The following is a 22,185-nucleotide window of genomic DNA, read 5'->3' as shown; positions in this document are numbered from 1 at the left end:
ATTAGAACTGCTTATGGCCTTGCCTCGGTTTTTATAGAAGAACAAAATGGCAGGAACATGCTGACGTGGCCACTATTGTCAAATGGGTTAGGTAATTAAAAAAATGATGATTTTCCTTTTTGAGGTGAAAATAAAAGATGCTGTGAATTATTAAAGTGGTGACCCAACTAGAACAGTATAATTGTACAATATTGATTCTTTTTGAAGACATGAGGAAATGTTTAATAGGAACAAGTTGTGCTGGTGTGGATCATGGGGTCATATCATAGGCATGAAATCCACTCCGAAATCTTTGTCTTTGAGTCTCTGGATCGAGAGATTCAAACCGTTTGAGAAAGAGAGATCTTAGTTTTTTAATTTTTTAATTTTTGTGAAGTGGGTTAATGAAATAGGCTAATGGAGGTCATATGGTTGAAATTAAGTGATCCATGTCTCTCAGTTCGTAACTTTAGACACATAAATCCAGAGTGAATCTCAATCTCATAGCATATGACACATGTTGAATCCAATGCCATGTTCTAGAGGAATGTGTGCTCGTTGTGCTTTTGTCGTATGCCAATGTTGATAGCTGGTTGGCTACTTAGTTGATAGCTAGAACCGAATAAAGTTGGCTACTTACATGTAAGCGATGTTTAAAGTATTGATATAGGTGAAAATACCGATATCGATATTGGTTGTTGTCTTCAAGGGAAATATGAAAATTTACAATGGGATGAATATGTCAACTCATTCAAATGTAGTCAAAATTAGAGAAAAATTCTTTATAAAGTTCAAAAGTTTGAAATCTGCAACAGGGTTGCAACAAAATTGCTGTAGTGAATCGATAAATATCGTCGATATTCATTGATTTTCTTATATCTTGTTGATATAGGATGAAGTTTGCATTTCACCTCCTTCCTTTCCATATCGATCCTTAATTTTTCAAATATTTGGACCGAAATATCAAAAATTTCATGAATATTTTAAACACTGGATGTAAGTAGTTTTCTTTATATTTGTAAGTTATAGTCTGATTGACATAAATTACGAAAACAATATTTGCGCACTTGTTTAAATGTAATTTGTCTATAAAAATAACTCTGTACGTGTAAGAAACCAAGTGATTTCGGTGAAAGAAACTGAATGAATATCGTATAGAATTCCAACTTATGTTGTGCTAAAAATTTGTAAGATGCCCCTTTCACATCCGAATACTTAGATTCCAAAGGTTTCAAATCAAAAGGAGCAAAATGTTGATGGGAAGCTATCAACCTGAAGATGCTTTACTCACTGTGTTAAGATATTCCACTTATAGCTGGTATGTTCACTTCCAACTCACAAGATGAAATGGTGGAAAGAAATGAGTGGGAAAGGGAGGGGCATTTCATGACCTAATTTAGTGATATTCGGTCACTATTTTTTTAGAATCGTTTTGAGTTCAATTCTTATGTTTTTTCATACAACCGATGTTCGGGCGGGGAGTTAAACTTAGAATCTCGGGTTCAAGAGTAAATACGCTTAACTACTTGAGTTACATGCTCCTCAACTAGTTATATTGTGCAAAGAATTTGAAAGATATGCCCCTTTCAAATCTGAATACATTTTTTAACAAACTTAGATTCGAAATGAGCAAAACTTTGATGGGGAGCTGTCGAACTAAGACACATTACTGCTCAGTGTGAATTAACTCTTTGATTTTACACAGTAGTTTAATTTCGTGTGATACTTATCGATAGAAATTAGGTAACTTAAATTTGATTTTTTTTTTTTTTCAAATGAAAAATGATTAGACGAGATTTACTCTTCGGTGATAATTACGTGCAAGGCACCTACCCTCCCTAAGGGGGAGATGACCATTCTACACAAATACCTACAACACACTTAATACACTAGTGGAGGGCCTTAGAATGAGGATCCTCTCCGGATCCTATTTGTGAGGATCTTGAGAATCAACAAATCATATTCGTTCATCGTACATCGTGCGATCATAAATCATTTTAAATATTTTTATTTAAAATTAAACATAAACAGTACCTGATGAAAACTGATTATACGATGTACGATAAACATACATGATTTGAAGATCTTCATGATCTTCACAAAGAAGATCCTTATTCGAGGGCCTTATAGCACCACATGACCTTTGGTTGCCCATCCACATCTCCTCTCTTATCTTATCCAATTGTTTTTGTCATCTAGTGCCATCAAGTTGAGCTTTAGTTTAGTGACTTTTTGTTTTTTTTACCTTGTGAGAGGTTTCGAGTTTATTTTTTTTATTTTTTTTTATTTTTTATACAAGTGATATTGAAGCAGAAGAGTCAAATCCATATGATCATTATTTAATCACACGTAAATTATACTTCACTAATAGTATATCATACATGTTTTCAAATTTGAAGAAATTTTGATCCACACCCCAAATTCTACATCATATTTGACATGGTTTATAACAAGTATTCAAAGTCTAGGTGTGGCCCCAAGACCCCAAGAATATGAGAGTTCTAATGGGGTCTTCTGCAGGGTAGCTCCACCTTCTCTCAATTGTTTTGGGAACCAAAAGACCCCTACCATTATTCTGAGCTCCATGCCTATACATAACCACCACAGCGGCCTGATAACCCTGGCGGAGCGTCTCCCGGAAACCCCTCGTCGGTTCTTCACACAGAGAACTCTCCCCACAGATGTTTTGGGTCTTCATTCTTGTAGGTAGTGTATGTGTTTGTTGCTTGGCCAAGAGGGTAAGATTAGAATTGCCTATGGCCTTGCCTTGGTTTTTATAGAAGAACAATATGGTAGGAATATGCTGACGTGGCCACTATTGTCACGTCATCACGTGGGTTACATAATTAAAAAGTTCATGATTTTGTATTTTGGGGTCCAAATAAAAGGGGAAGAGATCATCTCTTCCACCATGATCACTGAATCAAGTGATTCGGATTTTTGAAATTTTATTCCATGATAAAAAATTATTATAATTTTTAAAAAAATCAAAACAGGTGGACCGTTGAATGAAATTTTAAAAGTTCGAATCACTTAATTCGATGATCTTAGTGAAAAAGATCGAGAAAGGATCTCTATGCTGTGAATTATTGAAGTGGTGACCCAACTAGACTAGTATAATTGTACAATATTCATTATTTTTGGAAGGCGAGGAGATGTTTAATAGTAACAAATTGTGCAGGTGGGGGAGCATGACACTGTTGATAGCTGGAAAATTACAAGTTACATACAGATACTTTTTTTTTTTTTTAATATATATTTGTAAGTTATTGTTTTATACATATGTTATTGTGATTAGTGGCAGATGTATATTGTGGTCCGGAACAACTTGAGTCTCGAAAATATGCATTTTAAAGTATTTTAAAGAACCCTTAGGATATTTGGTACAGATTTTTTCTGTCTACCAAGTGTTTGATGTAATGTTTGTTAGACATATATCAGTAGGTTGCCTTAACTGCACTCAATAAATTCTTCCGATATCACTCATCAGATTGCTTCGGCATGATTTCGTATATGTTGACATGTGTGCAACACGATTTGGCTGACGACAACAAACTCACCAAGTGTTTGACGAAATGTCTTACATCGCACTCTATTTCAATTAAAAACTTGTACTTTAACACAAAAATCTCTCAAAGTTCGAATGTTAAATCCACCAGATTATGATTGACTGTAAATTACGAAAACAAATATTGAGCACGTGTTAAATGTAATTTGCCTATTGGAATGACCCGAACATGTAAGAAACCAAGTGTTTTGGGTGAATTTCTTTTGTAAGATGCCCCTGTCAACTCCGAATTGGCTTTTACCCCATACGTAGATTCCAAATGTTTCAAATCAAAGGGAACAAAATGTTGATGGGGAAGCTATCAAACTAAGATTGATTTTGGGTGCTTAAAATTTTTTAAAAGCAAGTTGGAGCCTTAGTTATTTTTAATAAATGAAAAAAGTAAGTATTTTTTATAAAATCACGGGTCCAAAACAGAAGAAAGCATAAGTAGCTCTACACATGCTTCTAAACCTTTTTTTTAATTTTTTTTCCTTATTGGAGGTAAGTGAACAATACCAATGACGCTTTCATATTGACCATTTTAACCCCAATTTTTTTTTTTTCTAAAAGTACTTTTATCACTATAGTCCACCAAACACTTACCTGCTTGTATTCACATATATTTATTCTCAAGACACAGGAGAAGCAGTTTTGAAAAAAAAAAAAAAAAAATAATAATAGCAACCCCAAATATTCTCTACTTTGTTAGATGTCTCGAGTTCGATTCTTATGATTTTCATACAAGTGATATTAGGAAGGGGAATCAAATTTAAAATCTCAAGTTCAAAAATAAATACGCTTAACCACTTGAGTTACTTTTTTTTTTTTAACGAGTTATATTGCGTTAAGAATGACTCCAAATACGTAAAATAGCAAGTATTTTTCTTCGAAATAAATTGAAGTGATGTCATATAAAACTCCAATTCATGTTGTGAAAAGAATTTGAAAGATATGCCGCTTTCAAATCCGAATAGACTTTTTAACAAAGTTAGATTCCACATGAGCAAAACGTTCATGGTGAGCTGTCAAACTAAGATGCTTTACCACTCAGTGTGCTAAAGACAATCCACGTTTGGCGGATGTGCTCACCTCAAACTCTCATGATGAAATGGTGGAAAGAAACAGTGGGAAGTTTTGGGGCATAAATTGAGAGAGGATCCGGCGGGGATCTTTCTGGGCATAAAATGACACTCACAACATTTTTAATCAAAATGTCAAATTATAAAAGTTATATTATAATTGATAGTTGATGTGGTAATCTGAAATCTTATATCAAATTTTATAATTCAAATGTTGTAAATAAACGTGTTGTTACGTGTAAGGAAGGAAAAAAAGTTTGAAAATCACTTCTTCCAATTATAATAAGGATTCATTTCGAAGTTATTTAAAATAAATGAAAACACTTTTTTCACTTTAAGTGCTTCTTACGAGAAATACATATATAATACTTCTTTCTAAAAACACTTAAATGTTTTTGAAATCCAAAATCAATTCCATAAAAAACACTTTCAATCATTTTAATAGCATTTTCAAAAAAAGACATAAGAAAATATGAATTCATAATATATAGCGGTTTACAATTCTTGAAAACGTATAGCAGTACACTGGTTTAGACTTGGAAACCTCGTTAAGCAACCACGAACACAAAAATCTTAATAATATTTGCCATTAATAAATAGTAGTAATAATGGTAGGGGTATGGGTCACTTGCACAAAAATGGCGTTAATACCGGATTGCACAAAAATCTTCCACTCCTTCCAAAATCCTAGCATTTCTAAAAGAGCTGCACACAATTTACAGCAGATCTCTCGGCTCTCAGGTCGGAAGAAGAAGAAGAAACTATGGTTCGAGCTTTCTGATTAGGGTTTTCAACTAGTCCCTAGTAAATACCCACGCAACCGAATCAGGCAAGATACTTGAACATGTTGGGGTTTTCCTTGTCCCTCTCCAGGTAGTCCCGAGTGATGAGATCTTCAATCCGCTTCTTAATTGCTTTGATGTCCGGCTGCGCATTTCAAGTCCGCCCATAACCGTTGTCAGTACAGATTCAACGGGAACAGAGAAACGCGGAATATATATAGATATGGATATGAGAACACGAACGTAAATTGAAAATTGCATTCAATGACAAACATAATGTAGTACCTTGAACATTTTTCCCAGCTGCTCAACGCACTCCTTGACTAATTGTTGATGACCCAAAACCTTTCGACTCTTCATGATCCTAACAATAGCAGCATCAATGGCATATCTCCGGTCTTTGTCAACATCTTCAATCACCTTCTTCCTTTCGTCCACGGGTGGGAGAGGAATCTAAGTATAACAAAACAGCACACGTTAATTAATCTTCAACTCTCAGAACAAGAATGAAGTGGAAAAAAGTATAGGGATCTCAGACCTTAATTCTTCTCATTTCATCTGTGAACTTCTTGTTGAATTCAAAGCTGTCATTCGTTGAGATGGTCTTTGTAATTGGCTGCTTGGTGAGAATCTTGTACTTGGCACACGAGAGCGAATGAAGCAATCTAACCAAGTCGTCATGAGTAAGGTTCAACTGAGTCAGTATTTCTGAATAGCTCAATTTATCAGCACTGTTGAAGAGGAGCAAGAGAGCAGCCTGTGAAAAGAAAAAAAAGGCAACAAAATATAGTCCCCATACTCGAATACAATCTTGAAAAGGTGACATTCTGCCAACGGCCAAAATAAATTAAGCAAAGTAGTGCAGTAACCTGATAGGTTGACACGACCAATTCAATGGGTCTGGTGTCAAACTTGCCAGTAACATCGCACGTGCCCAATGAGTAAATCCATGTAAGTTTCCGGTGTTTTGTTTTTGTTTCATAGAATGACTTGAAAACTTCAACACACTTAACCTGGAACACAAATATATAACAAACATATGGGCATCAGGTACTCCGCAATTGGGAACATGTGCTAACTTCAACAAACTAAATATTACCATCTCTTCAGGAAGGTTAAGATCAAACGATTTATAACTTGGCCAGTAGCCAGTTGTAAGTACAGTGACTGTCAAGTCCATCCCAGGATTTACAGCAGGGTTACTTTGAAGATATTCCTCAAACCCTTTCTGGTTGTCTCGAGCTATTGTCAAATCTGTGACCTGAAAGATAATATAGGAAATTTAATTCAGGTCAATAGGTAAGTTCATATTTCAGCATAGGTCAATAGAAACAATTTTCTACTTCAAATATGATCAATAAAAATAATTTTCCAATCCAACTTATGTCAATCCTAGTATTAAAAATACCCTTTGATCTCAAGGACAAATATCTCTGGAAACGGAGGAAGATAATGAGAGTACTTGCAGGATGTGCATCAGATAGCTAGATAATTGGAGTATATCATGTTTTCTTATGTTGCACGTAATTGTAATGAAGTGACCCGGTAACCGGTAGCTTACTTTGTAGACACTGGAAAGGCTTGTTCCCCAATTTGGTTTTTAACTCTCTTGCTCGATATATAAACATTTCCATACGAAATTAACCATAGTTTGACAGGAAAAAAAAAAAAAAAAAAAAAAGGGGGGAACCATCTCTATTAATGGTAGAGTAACAGTCAGAAACATTCCCAGTGAAGAAAACAGGCCCACTCACCATTCCCTCCATTTTTGACGTAAACTGTCCACCATATTGCTGCTCCAGCTTTGTCAGAATACTTCCTTCGTGATCAAAATGTAACCGACAGGCTAGTTTTTTCCTGTGTATTGAAAACAATTACTTATTGTCTACTGAGCCGACACGCACACACATATATGTTGAAGTACAAAGACACTGTTAGCTCTTCATGATCATTTACCATGTTGTCTGCTGACCCACTGGCTAAAAGAACTCATATCACTTATATGACCCAAGACTTTGTACTACTAACCAATGGGTTTTCACATAGTAACTGGTAAATGCCTTGTTAAAACACTAACTGGAAAGTATCTGACAAGAACTTAAATTGTAAGACACACAAAACCACATATGGTATAAACTGAGAGGAAAAATAATAGATTTACCTGTAGAATTCTGCATAAAGGTCTTTGTCACTGATATAAGCAAGCAGCTTAACAACCTGAAGAAAGTTAAAAGACAATCTTAAAATTAATCAAAAGACCAAATGAGTTCGATAAGAATTACCAAACACATCACCAACAATAAATGAAAATTCATAATATGAAAAACCCTATATAAAATAATACCTTCTCAAGCGTTTCTTCTATAGCCTCATCACTCAATTTATCACTGCCACCCTTCTTGAGGATATTATCACAGAATCCAGCAAGTAATTCAGCACTTGAACTCCCAAAAACGGATTTATTGCAAAATACCTCAAAAGCCTCTTTCAACGCCTATTAAACAAACAATAGAAAGGGACCTTTTAAATAATGTAACAGGACCAATGTAAATAACACGAATTCTGCAACACTAACCTTGTGAAAGAGTGTGTGGTTCTGAAAGCTTTCATCAACATATTTCATATACTTGTCATGCAGCTCAATTATGTTTTTTATAAGAGCCTGAAAACCACAAAAGATACGTCAACCACGGACTGCCAATCACTGCCAAAATTATCAAATAATAGAGATTAAATTAGTTACCTGTTCCTGTGTACCAGCTCCACCTGAAGCCTGCAGAAGCAATTTCGATACAAATTAACACCATAATCATAAAAAGCAGGATTAACACGTATTTAGTTCACTCCCCGGATGCTTAATTGGATTCACCAATGCACACATAATACAGAATCAAATAATACCACTGATAAAGAGCCCTTGGCACAACATAGTCAACAAGCATTCAAGAAAGGACAGCTTACTGTCAGGACATTAAGTTTCTAGCCAAAAATAAATAAAGTCGACTTAAAACAATCATCCCATTCCTGCAACATTTTATTCTCTTCTGCCTCAATAGATTAGCACATATAATGCCATGATCCATTTGAACTTAATAAGCATTTGAGTCAAAGCTTCAAGATGAGTAATTAAATGTGCATCAAGCAACCATGCAATAACATCAATTCAAACATCACTTACTCAAATCATAAGTTGTAATTATACAATGAAAAAACATGTTAGTACAAAAGCAAGTTTCATATATGTGTATATATGTGGGTTAGGATCAAGGGACAAACATTTCGATAGTATTTTTACACTTTTTTTCAATCTTTAGATTTATAACATCCAAGGGTACTAATTAAAAAATGCAGAGAAACAAGCCTATGTGCCTCCCTCTCACATTATTCCCTCTCTTCCAGATTTCACATTTATTTTCAGTCTTATTTTATAAGGTTTTTTAGATTAGTGTTTTACTATTAATCATAATCTACGTCATCATTCATGTCATTTATTGATTAAAAGCCTCCAAATCACTTTTAATTAGGACCCTTGACTGTAATAAAATACATATACTATGCAAACACCTAGTTATTGTTCACACATCACACTTGCAACCTAATTTTTTGAAGTAGCCAAGATATGGGGCCAATGACTTCAAAGACATCTACGAGACGCATCAAATAGAGGCAACACGCAGGAATTTTAGTGATTGGCAATTACACTCCAGCATGCATACATAGAACGGTAAGCAGAATAAATGTAAATAGATCCAAAACATATCCAGCAATTACACCTATACTTAAGTTCAATATATCTTTCAGGATAAATATATGGCAGCAATAACACCAAGACACTAGTGATATGTCACTTTCAGCATAAACACAACGAGATACTTTTTTGCAGCAAACCCTAAACACGAGAAGATACTGAACCTGGTTAGCTGCAGCATCATCAGCCTGTTGAACCAAGGCTGTACCTTCAGAAGTAATATGCTGCAAACCATCAAGTATGTTAGTACTATTGTAATAAATGAGCATCTGAAGGAGATAGGAAGAACACAAACAAAAAACAAACTAACCTGTTTAAATACAAGACTAACAGGGTCCAAGCCTTTAGGTATTTTGTTGTAAAGTGTAAATATCCTAGAAAGATCGTCCGCCTAGACACAGACAAGCAGACATAGTCTTAGAAATACAATAGAAGATAGATTGCCAACAGGATCATAAACTGCCAGGCAACAAGATACCTTATCCAATCTCAGCAAAGCACGACATCCAGAACCCTCCTTCTCAAGCAGTTGAGTAGCATAAACCACCAACAACTCATGTTGCACTTTCTACAGGCAAGAGTACAACTATAATTTAGAAGAACTTGAAAGAAAACAACATCATGATACAAGACAAATGAGATTAAAAATAATACAAATTATCAAACCAAAACTGTTTACACCACCTTTTCAATTATAGAAGCAGGGTCACAACATTAGGCAAATCATACCACGTCCAATGTATCAGGTTGTTTTTAAACCTTTTATGCATTATGTAATGCATCAGTATGTTCCTTGCCACATTCCATGTTGCACAATGTTGATAGATTTTCTCGAATGGTACATCCTATAAACTCCTAATGCATTAATGCTAACACACCTCTAAATGATTCAAATATCAACAATTGGCCCACGGGTTTCATAAGATTCCTCTGAAAAATTCACTTATTTCCAACATTCACGGAAGATCCTATAATATACAGGGGCACACAAATAGCAACGCACACAAACCCTTTCTATATCACAGCTACCACACAGCTACCAATATACACACATACTATCTACTAACTGGATTCTCAAAATGTAGTATTACACATTAACTAACCTCCACAAGCTTTTGTTCACTGCTTGAATGAAGGTAGTTATTAACTCTCTCTTTCTCCCTTTTCAAGCATTCCTCTGCCTGTATAATTCCACAAGAGGTGTTAGACAAAAACTACACTGAAAATCCACACGCTGTTTGAACACATGAAAACTTGCCTTCAACATGTACTCCGGACAAGTATCTGTCAAAATCCAATTTGCTGCTTTACGAGAATAATATTCACCACTATCTAGTAGAAAGTGTGCTTCAAAGTCCTCTTCATAAGACTCCATTTCACCCATTCCAATTTCAACAAATATATCTACCACATTCTTCAATAGTGCTCTATCAATCTGCTCTCCCTCACGTTCTTTATCAATCTGATTCGTCATACAACATTCATCATGACCAGGATACATATACATAAACATAGACTTGATCATGAAGCAATAAACTTACAAGACCAATAACAGCAACTCTGGCATTAGCATTGACCTCCCGATAAACCTGAGGTTACATATTAAATACATTTGAGATTACTGAATCCCCTTTCGAAAAACAACAAAGCATATAAAGGCGAGTAGGTATTTTTGCATAAAGTATGTATAAACATATAAATGATCCAATAACTAACCAAATCACGAAAGCAGGTTAGTCCAACTTCGTTTAGTGCAGGAAGTGACCTTCTTGCAATGAAGTAACGATCAAGGTAGTGAAAGAAGCGTGATAGCCACCTAACCATTAGTTTATGGTTTGCCCATCTTTTAACAAGCTCCCGCAGCATAAACTCATCGTGCTTCTCTCTAAGAGCAGGCAGTACCTAATAGATGAACAACCAAATAAGACTTTGAAGTTCAGAAAATAATGAAAGAATGTCGCTTTAGTTAATGATCAGGAGAAAGAAACCATAAGCAAACATCTCAGGATGTTCCTCGACCCTCACCGTTGAAGTAATGTATTCCTCAAATGCCTCCCGATATTTGTCATATAGCTGCTGAGAGTAATCATTGGGGGGCTTTTGAGTACACATTTTATGGATGGTTCTGTACTTAAAGTTAAGGAAAGGTTCACCTCGGAAAACGCACCAACAAGGAGCAAATAAAAGAAACACAAAGCGTTTAAAAAATATATACAAAACAACTAAAGGATACGTGTAAAGCATCATATATTCTTCTGAGTTGAACTGAGGCTCCGATAACCCCTCTAGGATCTTCTTCAGCTTCGTGATCCCTTTCTGCATACAGTCCCATCCTTGATCCAACTCAATAACTTTGCGCTCCATTTGTTTGAAACAAAAGTTTCGTTACCCTCCCACTACAATTCTATCAACATAGAGAGCAAAAAAAAACACAACAAAAGGTTAACCATATAGCCCACTTGTACATTCGAGCACACATACTGTTTATGTGCAAGTACATTCGTGTTATAATTTGAAAATGATTACAGAGTAACCCCCAATAGTCATGCCAAATGATTGGCAAATATATAACAACCATATATTCCATAACATCAACCGAAAAATGTATGGCGCCAATAAGTAACGACGAACAAACCATGGTAAACAAAGCAGTATAGCAATGCCATTAAAGTCATGGAGAACAACCCCAGATTAAATCATTAACAAACAACACTAAATAGATGATGAACAAGTGATGACACGGGAAACCCCTAGATAGATAATAAACAAACAAAAATTGGGAATCATTATCCCGCACAGAACATATAAACAATGCCAACCAAATAAACCCCTAAGAACAAACAGATCGCTGAAAAAAAATAGAAACAAAACCCATAATCCTATACCACAAACAAGCACGAAAGCAGTATTACACAGCGAAGAACAACAAGGAAACCGTAGAATCGAAGCAGACGAAGAACAACAGGACTGCCGCTGCGTACGGGCTTACAATATTCGAAACAATGGGAAGAAGTTGCGGAGGAAGAAAGATTGTACCTTCGCAAAGAATTCGAAACGACGGGAAACCCAAATCGCAGAGAGAGAGAGAGAGAGAGCGTCGGACGGAGAGCGGGGAGAGCTAGGGAAAATCCACAAATCCAATCCCTGGAAATCGCGGAGAGGAAAATAGTGGGAGATTTACTCTTCGGTGATAATTACGTGCAAGGCACCTACCGTCCCTAAAGGGGAGATGACCATTCTACACAAATACCTACAACACGGTTTCAAAAAAAAAAAAAAAAAAAAAAAAAAAAAAAAAAACCTACAACACACTTGATACGCTAGTGGAGGGCCTTAGAACGAGGATCCTCTCCGGATCCTATTTGTGAGGATCCTGAGAATCAACAAATCATGTTCGTTCATCGTATATCGTGCAATCATGAATCATTTTAAATATTTTTATTTAAAATTAAACATAAACAATACCTGACAAAAACTGATCATACGATGTACGATGAACATACATAATTTGAAGATCTCCAGGATCTTCACAAAGAAGATCCTTATTCGAGGGCCTTATAGCACCACATGACCTTTGGTTGCCCATCCACATCTCCTCTCTTATCTTATCCAATTGTTTTTGTCATCTAGTGCCATCAACTTGAGCTTTAGTTTAGTGATTTTTGGTTTTTTACCTTGTGAGAAGTTTCGAGTTTAATTTTTTTTTATTTTTTTTTTATACAAGTGATATTGAAGCAGAAGAGTCAAATCTATATGATCATTATTTAATCACACGTAAATTATACTTCACTAATAGTATATCATACATGTTTTCAAATTTCAAGAAATTTTGATCCACACCCCAAATTCTACATCATATTTGACATGGTTTATAACAAGTATTCAAAGTCTAGGTGTGGCCCCAAGACCCCAAGAATATGAGAGTTCTAATGGGGTCTTCTGCAGGGTAGCTCCACCTTCTCTCAATTGTTTTGGGAACCAAAAGACCCCTACCATTATTCTGAGCTCCATGCCTATACATAACCACCACAGCGGCCTGATAACCCTGGCGGAGCGTCTCCCGGAAACCCCTCGTCGGTTCTTCACACAGAGAACTCTCCCCACAGATGTTTTGGGTCTTCATTCTTGTAGGTAGTGTATGTGTTTGTTGCTTGGCCAAGAGGGTAAGATTAGAATTGCCTATGGCCTTGCCTTGGTTTTTATAGAAGACAATATGGTAGGAACATGCTGACGTGCCCACTATTGTCACGTCATCACGTGGGTTAGATAATTAAAAAGATCATGATTTTGTATTTTGGGGTCCAAATAAAAGGGAAAGAGATCATCTCTTCCATCATGATCACTGAATCAAGTGATTCGGATTTTTGAAATTTTATCCCATAATAAAAAATTATTATAATTTTTTAAAAATCAAAACAGGTGGACCGTTGAATGAAATTTTAAAAGTTCGAATCACTTAATTCGATGATTTTAGTGAAAAAGATCGAGAAAGGATCTCTATGCTGTGAATTATTGAAGTGGTGACCCAACTAGACTAGTATAATTGTACAATATTCATTATTTTTGGAAGGCGAGGAGATGTTTAATAGTAACAAATTGTGCAGGTGGGGGAGCATGACACTGTTGATAGCTGGAAAATTACAAGTTACATACAAATACTTTTTTTTTTAATATATATTTGTAAGTGATTGTTTTATACATATGTTATTGTGATTAGTGGCAGATGTATATTGTGGTCCGGAACAACTTGAGTCTCGAAAATATGCATTTTAAAGTATTTTAAAGAACCCTTAGGATATTTGGTACAGATTTTTTCTATCTACCAAGTGTTTGATGTAATGTTTGTTAGACATATATCAGTAGGTTGCCTTAACTGCACTCAATAAATTCTTCCGATATCACTCATCAGATTGCTTCGGCATGATTTCGTATATGTTGACATGTGTGCAACACGATTTGGCTGACGACAACAAACTCACCAAGTGTTTGACGAAATGTCTTACATCGCACTCTATTTCAATTAAAAACTTGTACTTTAACACAAAAATCTCTCAAAGTTCGAATGTTAAATCCACCAGATTATGATTGATTGTAAATTACGAAAACAAATATTGAGCACGTGTTAAATGTAATTTGCCTATTGGAATGACCCGAACATGTAAGAAATCAAGTGTTTTGGGTGAATTTTTTTTGTAAGATGCCCCTATCAACTCCGAATTGGCTTTTACCTGATACGTAGATTCCAAATGTTTCAAATCAAAAGGAACAAAATGTTGATGGGGGAGCTATCAAACTAAGATTGGTTTGGGGTGCTTAAAATTTTTTAAAAGCAAGTTGGAGCCTTAGTTATTTTTAATAAATGAAAAAAATAAGTATTTTTTATAAAATCACGGGTCCAAAACAGCAAAAAATATAAGTAGCTCTACACATGTTTCTAAAAAAATCCTTTTTTTTCCTTATTGGAGGCAAGTGAACAATACCAATGATACTTTCATATTGACCATTTTACCCCCAATATTTTTTTATTTTTATTTTTTTTGCTAAAAGTACTTTTATCACTATAGTTCACCAAACACTTACCTGCTTTTATTCACATATGTTTATTCTCAAGACACAGGAGAAGCAGTTTTTGAAAGAAAAAAAAAAACATAGCAACCCCAAACAATCTCTACTTTGTTAGATGTCTCGAGTTCGATTCTTATGCTTTTCATACAAGTGATACTAGGAAGGGGAATCAAATTTAGAATCTCAAGTTCAAAAATAAATATGTTTAACCACTTGAGTTACATGTTTTTTAACGAGTTATACTGCATTAAGAATGACTCCAAATACGTAAAATAGCAAGTATTTTTCTTCGAAATAAATTGAAGTGATGTCATATAAAACTCCCATTCATGTTGTGAAAAGAATTTGAAAGATATGCCGCCTTCAAATCCGAATAGACTTTTTAACAAAGTTAGATTCCACATGAGCAAAACGTTCATGGTGAGCTGTCAAACTAAGATGCTTTACCACTCAGTGTGCTAAAGACAATCCACGTTTGGCGGATGTGCTCACATCAAACTCTCATGATGAAATGGTGGAAAGAAATAGTGGGAAGATTTTGGGCATAAATTGAGAGAGGATCCGGCGAGGATCTTTCTGGGCATAAAATGACACTTACAACATTTTTAATCAAAATGTCAAATTATAAAAGTTATATTATAATTGATAGTTGATGTGGTAATCTGAAATCTTATATCAAATTTTATATTTCTTTAACCAAATTATCAATTTTTTTTTTTAGTAGTGTAAAGCTTTAAATGGTTGTATTTATTTAAAAAATGGTTGAAATAAAATTATTATTGGCTGAAATGCTTGTGGAATAAGAGGCCAACCATTAAACTAATCAAAAATAAATTTGACCTTGATGTCAAACTTGACTCCTAATCACAAAGGCTTCAAATTTGGTCAGCAAATAACACTTTGGTTGGAAGAGTTTTTTATATCAAATATGCTAAGTGGCGTCTGCACCTAGGATTTGACATCTCTCTTGAAGATGCTCTTATAGCACCAAATGAGCTTGCTCTGCCTATCCACACCTCTTGTATCTTATCCAATTGTTTTAGCATATTTAGTGCCATCAAATTGAGCCTACTCTAGTAAGTTTTCACTTTGCGAGAAGTTTTGAATTCGATTTTTTTTATTTTTAATTTGTTTACACAAGCGATATTGGAGTAAAAAAATCAAATTTAAAACCTCGAAAACAGACATTAATGCTCTTTTACTATTTGAGCTAAAAGTCATTGGCCAAGTTCAATTCTTATGGGCAACAGTTGTTGAATAAATAAAATAAATAAAAAAGCTGATATTGGCTATTGGGCTTACGGGCCGAAGCTAGTGGGCCTAGACATCAGAATGCACTCCTCCAGACCATGCCAAACTCGGAATACTGCCCACTCTTTCAAACGGGCTTCAGAATTTTGTTTGGGTCAGATGTAGAACACTTGCTTTTTTCACTGGGTCGGGTCACTTATTCCAATTTTACCGGACTGATCTGATTACAATTTTACCATTTTCCGTTTTTCTTTTTAGGTTTACAATTTTGCCCTTTTGGATTCGGTTCATATTCAGTGTTTAAAATATCCACAAAATTATCGATATTTCCTTCGAATATCCAAAAAATTAAGGATTGAAATGGAAAGGGGGTGAAATGCAAACTTCATCCTATATTAGTAAGACATAGGAAATTCAACTAATATCGATGATATTACTCATTCAGTACATAAATTTTGCTAAAACCCACTACATATTTCGAACTTTTGAATTTTATTGGTGAAAATTTTCTCTAATTTTCTCTAAGTCTGAATTAGTTGATATACACCTCCCATTGCAAATTTCCATAACGTCTATTGAAGGCAACCGAAATTGATATCGATAATTTATCGATCTTCCATAAAGTTGCATATCGGTAATTCCATCTATATCAATATCATAAACACTGTTCGTATTTCCAGCACCACAAATATTTTAAACAGTGTCCATATTAGAAACATGTACTTCCTTTTCTTCTTCCAATTATTTTTTGCAATAGTTAGTGGCTTGTATTTGGTCTCACCCGTCTCAAACTAATCTCACTCGAATAAAGTATGATACGGTATGCGGGGGTCCGGACATAAGAATCGTTCGACGAGGGCTGGCTTAGCCAAATAGTGGTGCTCTAGATCTTTGCCCTTTATGGTCGGTTGGCTAGGTCAAGAATCAAAATTCATTATCCGATTGGGCAAATTGTGGAAAACTACTTGCTATACAATTGTGACCTCGGGAGGCCAAGGGTCCCCAACTTTTTAGAAAATATGCCATCTAATATACATAAAACCTGCACATATCCCACAAAATATAAACGATTGGGTGGCTGTAATTAGCACTAGTGTTGCTGTCAACCTGTTAGAATTTCTCTTCCAATGAATGCCTCAGCCTACCATTTGTTAGTGATGCTATTATTATACCATCAAGCTTTAGTGTCCACATAAAAATAAAACACCAGGTTTAAGCTATATCAAAAGCACTTATGTAAAGAGTAAAAGCACCTATTTAGTTGCTAGTTAAACAACAAACTGTTTTTCTATAAAAGCACTATTGAAAAGTGTTTCCTACAAAAAACGCTAGTGAGCAAAAGCGTTTTATGGAGTAGTACTTCTAAACAAGCCCATATAAATTTTTATGTTTTTCTTGTACAACGTTTGTGTATATATATTAGATATTTTTGGGAAGGAAAAATCAAACACATAACTGTTAATGCAAAGATGAATGCTCTTAAGTCTTAACCAACTGAGTTATACATTCTAGCAAATCATTTTCATGTTTGATGTATAAGATATGTGTATATAATTTGGTGTAACATATGAATAATATCTTATGAAAACATAGTATATAGAATTTATTTGCATATTCTCTTTTATATATCATTCCTTCTCATCTTTATAATGAATAAAGCAGCAATTGTCGTCCACATACGTTTCACTCTTAACACCAACACCTTCAAATATATTCCATCATTTTTCTTTCTTCGTGCATGTTTTGTTTTTGGTGGTGGGGGACTTAGGGTTTTGATGAAAAAACAGAAATATTCGACTAGCGGGGGCCGAAGAGATCAAAGAGATCATATCATTTGATGAAAAAAAAACAGAAAGATTCATCTAAAGGCAGCCGAAAAGATCATATCATTCAATCTTTACATCCGAAGTGAACAAGAACTTTTAGTAATGATGCATGCAACTTATGAATAGTAATCAATATTAAAACAACGTCAACTATTATCTTCACTTCCGATTGCATGCGATGAAGTCTCCCTCAAGCTCAAGGTTGGGATTCGAACTATGTACACAGATGGCCTGATAAAGTGATCACTAATCACAGAGACATTGGGCATATATTTTTAAGGTTCTCCCTTGAACCAAATTAAGAAAGCGTTGATAAAAGTTCTTGGGAGTCAACGGCCTCTTATCCTCGACTAGCCTTTAATCTTTTGAGTTCTTAATAGCACGAGACCACTTAGTACTACGAGCTAGTGATATTCTCTTTCCTTACAAATGAGAGGTCTTAAATTCGATTATCGCTGATTTTCGTCAAAAGCGAATTTGAACCACATTATTGCTAGCCTAATGTGAGGCTAAACCCATCCACTAACCCTTAATATAAATAATATCGTTTGTTAAATAGCCCAAAACTTACGGATCACTATGGCCAGACTTTCATTTATGTTCGTTCAAAAGGTCCCACAATATACACTCGACAATAAAAATCTTACAATAATTTAGAAGAGGAGAGAATTTTGAACTAGGAATACATGTATGGAAACTCAATATCTTATTTACTAAAATATTGGATCACATTTAGAAATCATTTCTCATTAAACCTTGGTCAACTTAGGATTATTTTGGTTGAGCAAATTGCACCATGAGTTGAGAGGGATATCAATTTATTCTATGCTGGATATCCTCTAGATTATGTTTATTTGTTAGATATTTGGTCTTTGGTCCCCATGCCATGCATGCTTAAATCTTTTGCCCTGTTGTGCGACTCAAAAGAATAAAGAGATAAAAAGCTTAAGACAACCACACAGGAACACGATAGCTATCAATCCAAAGTGAGTGGGCCGGAGACTCGTATTATACTACAATATATATGTACATCTACATCCATCACACGCATAACAGAAATAAAAATCTGTACTATCTACATAAACACTTTAATTTCTAACCAAAAGACGGAGATATGCATGTTGCTTTTTCTAAAGCATTACATACCAAATCAAATTGTTGGAACCATCTAATTTGTTGTCACATTAACTAATTAAAGAGACATGGAAGATAGCTACCATGCATTTTGATTAAGAATTATACCTTTGCGTTTTATTTGTTACCATATTTTAAACTGACGAATTATTGTTATTGAATCAACAAGGTGTTCATAATATGTCAAAATATATCGATCTGTTATTGCTACATGATGTTCCCCTTCAAATAAAATATAACAAGTTGCTGAAATCCTAATCTAGTCTTACTATGAGTTTGAACTAAAAAGACGAATATCATGCACTCAGAATTTCTAATTACAACTTGAAAAAGCTTATCATTGCCATAGAAACAAAGATTTCATAAAGCAAAAATCTACTTTACACATCAGGCTGAGTGAAAAGAAGGATTTAGGTCCTACAAATAACCAAACATTAAGCTATTGGCCTTCTTACGCAAAACCAAACTTAGTAAATAAAGCTAAGCTTCATATTACAACCCCTTTTATTTCCCATACTTTTACCCTTTGAACTGTAAGTACATCAAAATTATCCTCCCTTCCTCCCCCAAGTACACACCGTACATACTAAGTATATATACGCTACTTCTACGTACACCGCTCGTAATAATAATCTTCACATAACGTAGCACCCACTTCCATTTTCATCGTCAACGAACTTATCATCATCATTATCGATAGAATAGGACGGCAGAGGAAAAGGGACATGCCCGGCTGAGAATACGTAGTGGTATGCATGGGATCAGGAGCAAAGTATGAGGTACTTGTACTGTTAGGGTACGCCGTATTGTAACTTAGCCCGTACGTTGGAGGTGGATAGTACATTGATGTTGGGTACGGGCCGGGGTACGTATGCCGAACTGGTGGGCCAAGATTCATGGAGGCCATCGGCTGAGTCATGTCTGGCCCACCGGCCATATACGGCTCAATACTGCCCGCAGGAGGCGGATCATGTCCAAAATTTTCTCGCCGAGGTTGGCACCGCCGCCAGTGGGGGAATTACCATTTTGCGCTTTCTTCTTCTTCTTCTTTTTCTTCTTTTTGGCCCCAGTACTTGCACTATTTCCACCACCAGCACCAACAGTAGGACTAATACCACTTTCTCCACCAGCTTCATTACTCTCGCCACCCTCTGCGTCGGACTCACCGCCGTCGTCAGCATCATCACCGCCGTCGGTTTTATCCGGTTGATCATGATCACCATCTTGTTCATGGTTATGATCTTCAGGCTGCTTCTCATTGTTATTACTATTATTCTTTGATTTCCCGGACTTTTTCGCTTTCTTAACTTCTGGCCAAAGCTCAGCATGCTTCCCTGACTTCCACAGCTTCTTCAGTAGGGTCTCCGCCTCCACGTTGCCCGTCACAGTCACCTTGTGCTGCTGCGAATCAATCTCCGTCGTGTAAACCCCTGATCATGTCAATTAATCAAAACACGAACGCATACGAGTGAACACATGCGCCGCAACCAGACAAAATATCACGAAACGTTTGATACCATTTCGTTTTACGATACGTTTGATACCATTTCGTGTTTAATTTTTAAACTTTGTGCCAGAGATAAAAGAAAAGTATAACGAAAAAAAAAACGCATGGTCAGAGGAACGAGCGGAGAAGTGAAGGAGAATGTATAAACGTGCCTTCGATGTTTTGAAGGACTTTCTTGACCTTCTTCCTGCATCCTTCACAGTGGATTGAGACTTTCAAAACCCATGTCTGCAGAACGGAGGAGATGATCAACTTATAATTTGTGATGAAAAAAACTTGAAAAATAATGAGAAAAAGGACAAAAATATTGTACTAATTACCTGGTATTTTAAGGTTCCAGGAGCTTCTTCAGCTGGTTTTGTTGCCATTGATGAGAGAGAGAGAGAGAGAGAGAGAGAGACTGATGAAGTGGGAATAAGGAAGGTGGGGAGCTTTGAGGGAATGTGTGCTGAGGTTTAAAGAGTGGGAAGAAAGCATTTGGTTTGGCCATGGTCTGGATGCCACGTCAACTTCCACACACCAATGGACCACTGCAGATCTGACACGTCATCAAACTCACGTGACCCTCCCATGAAGACCCCACTACATCTCAACCAACTGAATTCAACTTCACAAACTCACAAGCTTACTGATTAAATTTCATATTTTTATCTGAAGGTTATGAAGGTCACGCAGAAGGCTTGATTGCAAAACAATCACGCACTAATATGCATTTTTTAACGATATGATTATAAATCGGCAAATGAAAATATCATTGTATAGGAATATATCAAATCAATCACTTATGGATATTCATTTTAACTTTTTCATATGATAGATAGTCCGGCTCAGTGACATCCATTGACCCACAACATACAGTTCCAGATGTCAATCTAATCTCTGCCCGTGAGGAGGGATGAGAACCTTTTGATGGATGATCAGCTTTGTATTGCATCTTTTGCTATTATAAATAAAATCGGACGGTCTTTATTCTTTTTCAAGGATTTAATCATCGACTTTTATGAGTACAGATCTTCTCCGGATCTAAAACGGATCCTAATGATTAAATAATCTGAACTGTTAAAATTTGATCTAACGGTTACAAATAAGGGCATCTTTAAAAGTTATAATAATTGTAGCTGTTTGATCAAATTTCAACGGTTCGAATCATTTGATCCTTAGACTCCGTTTTTTTAGATCTGAAAAGGATTTGTACTCGACTTTTACAGCCACTGATATAATTGACTCGGATTGGCCCTAAGCTTACCTACCCTCAAAAGGATGCTGCTCAGAACTTCATAGGCCTAGAAGTTCCTTGCAAGTAATCCAGGAAGAAGAGCTATGAATGAAGATTCTAGTAACAAATGGACAAGCGTGTATGCACTCGAGGAGATTCTTCTTATAATCAGGTGCATACTTTCAAGTCATGTAACGAGAGAGAGATAGGAATAAAGATTCAAGTGAGTAATCTAGAAAGCAAAGTTACAAATGTTCGTCACTATTTTTGGACTAATCTAGATTGAGCTATACGATACGAAGGAACATCTATCTTGTAACCAGCTGTATACATTCATGTCATATAATTATTTTGATCCAGCAAGTGCTAGAATCCACTGGACTTAAAGCTGCCCTCTACAGTTTTTTGATCCGGAAAAAGCTGCGTTGTTCACAGTGAACATGTCCTCCTGCAATATTCAAGAACAACAATTGTACAAAGTTTGGTGGTGTGTAAAGTAAAAGTAATTGAGTTAGAAAAGACAACAGGCAATTGGCAACTTCCTTTGC

General features: G+C 35.6%; 1 protein-coding gene and 1 pseudogene across 1 annotated transcript; both read right to left on the bottom strand.

Annotated features, from left to right (window-relative positions):
- Positions 1–5,175: 5,175 nt before the first annotated feature.
- LOC125477937 (cullin-1-like) lies at positions 5,176–12,368 on the bottom strand. The gene is made up of 20 exons (XM_048585455.1): positions 12,175–12,368; positions 11,372–11,542; positions 11,164–11,263; positions 10,855–11,040; positions 10,680–10,727; positions 10,397–10,600; positions 10,242–10,319; positions 9,617–9,706; positions 9,449–9,529; positions 9,303–9,362; positions 8,134–8,163; positions 7,966–8,052; positions 7,735–7,884; positions 7,552–7,607; positions 7,145–7,247; positions 6,490–6,651; positions 6,260–6,403; positions 5,929–6,147; positions 5,676–5,843; positions 5,176–5,535 (listed from the first exon to the last, which is right to left on the bottom strand). The coding sequence occupies exons 2-20, from the start codon at positions 11,500–11,502 to the stop codon at positions 5,434–5,436; spliced, it is 2,199 nt and encodes a 732-aa protein (XP_048441412.1). The 5' UTR covers positions 11,503–11,542; positions 12,175–12,368; the 3' UTR covers positions 5,176–5,433.
- Positions 12,369–19,224: 6,856 nt separating this feature from the next.
- Positions 19,225–21,096, bottom strand: LOC125478045 (annotated as a pseudogene).
- Positions 21,097–22,185: the final 1,089 nt, after the last annotated feature.

Source organism: the organism of the source record quoted next, unplaced genomic scaffold (assembly GCF_019419815.1).
Source record: "Pyrus x bretschneideri cultivar Hongxiangsu unplaced genomic scaffold, Pyrus_bretschneideri_v1 Contig23, whole genome shotgun sequence".
NCBI classification, from domain to species: Eukaryota; Viridiplantae; Streptophyta; class Magnoliopsida; order Rosales; family Rosaceae; genus Pyrus; species Pyrus x bretschneideri.
This window is presented reverse-complemented; position numbering and strand designations above follow the sequence as displayed.

Excerpts from the sequence above, each read along its gene's own strand:
- LOC125477937 (XM_048585455.1), bottom strand. The coding sequence starts at position 11,502 with ATGGAGCGCAAAGTTATTGAGTTGGATCAAGGATGGGACTGTATGCAG. Across the intron at positions 11,264-11,371 it reads GAATATATGATGCTTTACAC|AACCATCCATAAAATGTGTA; the intron begins GTATCCTTTAGT and ends CTTTAAGTACAG. Across the intron at positions 10,728-10,854 it reads TAACCTGCTTTCGTGATTTG|GTTTATCGGGAGGTCAATGC; the intron begins GTTAGTTATTGG and ends ATGTAACCTCAG.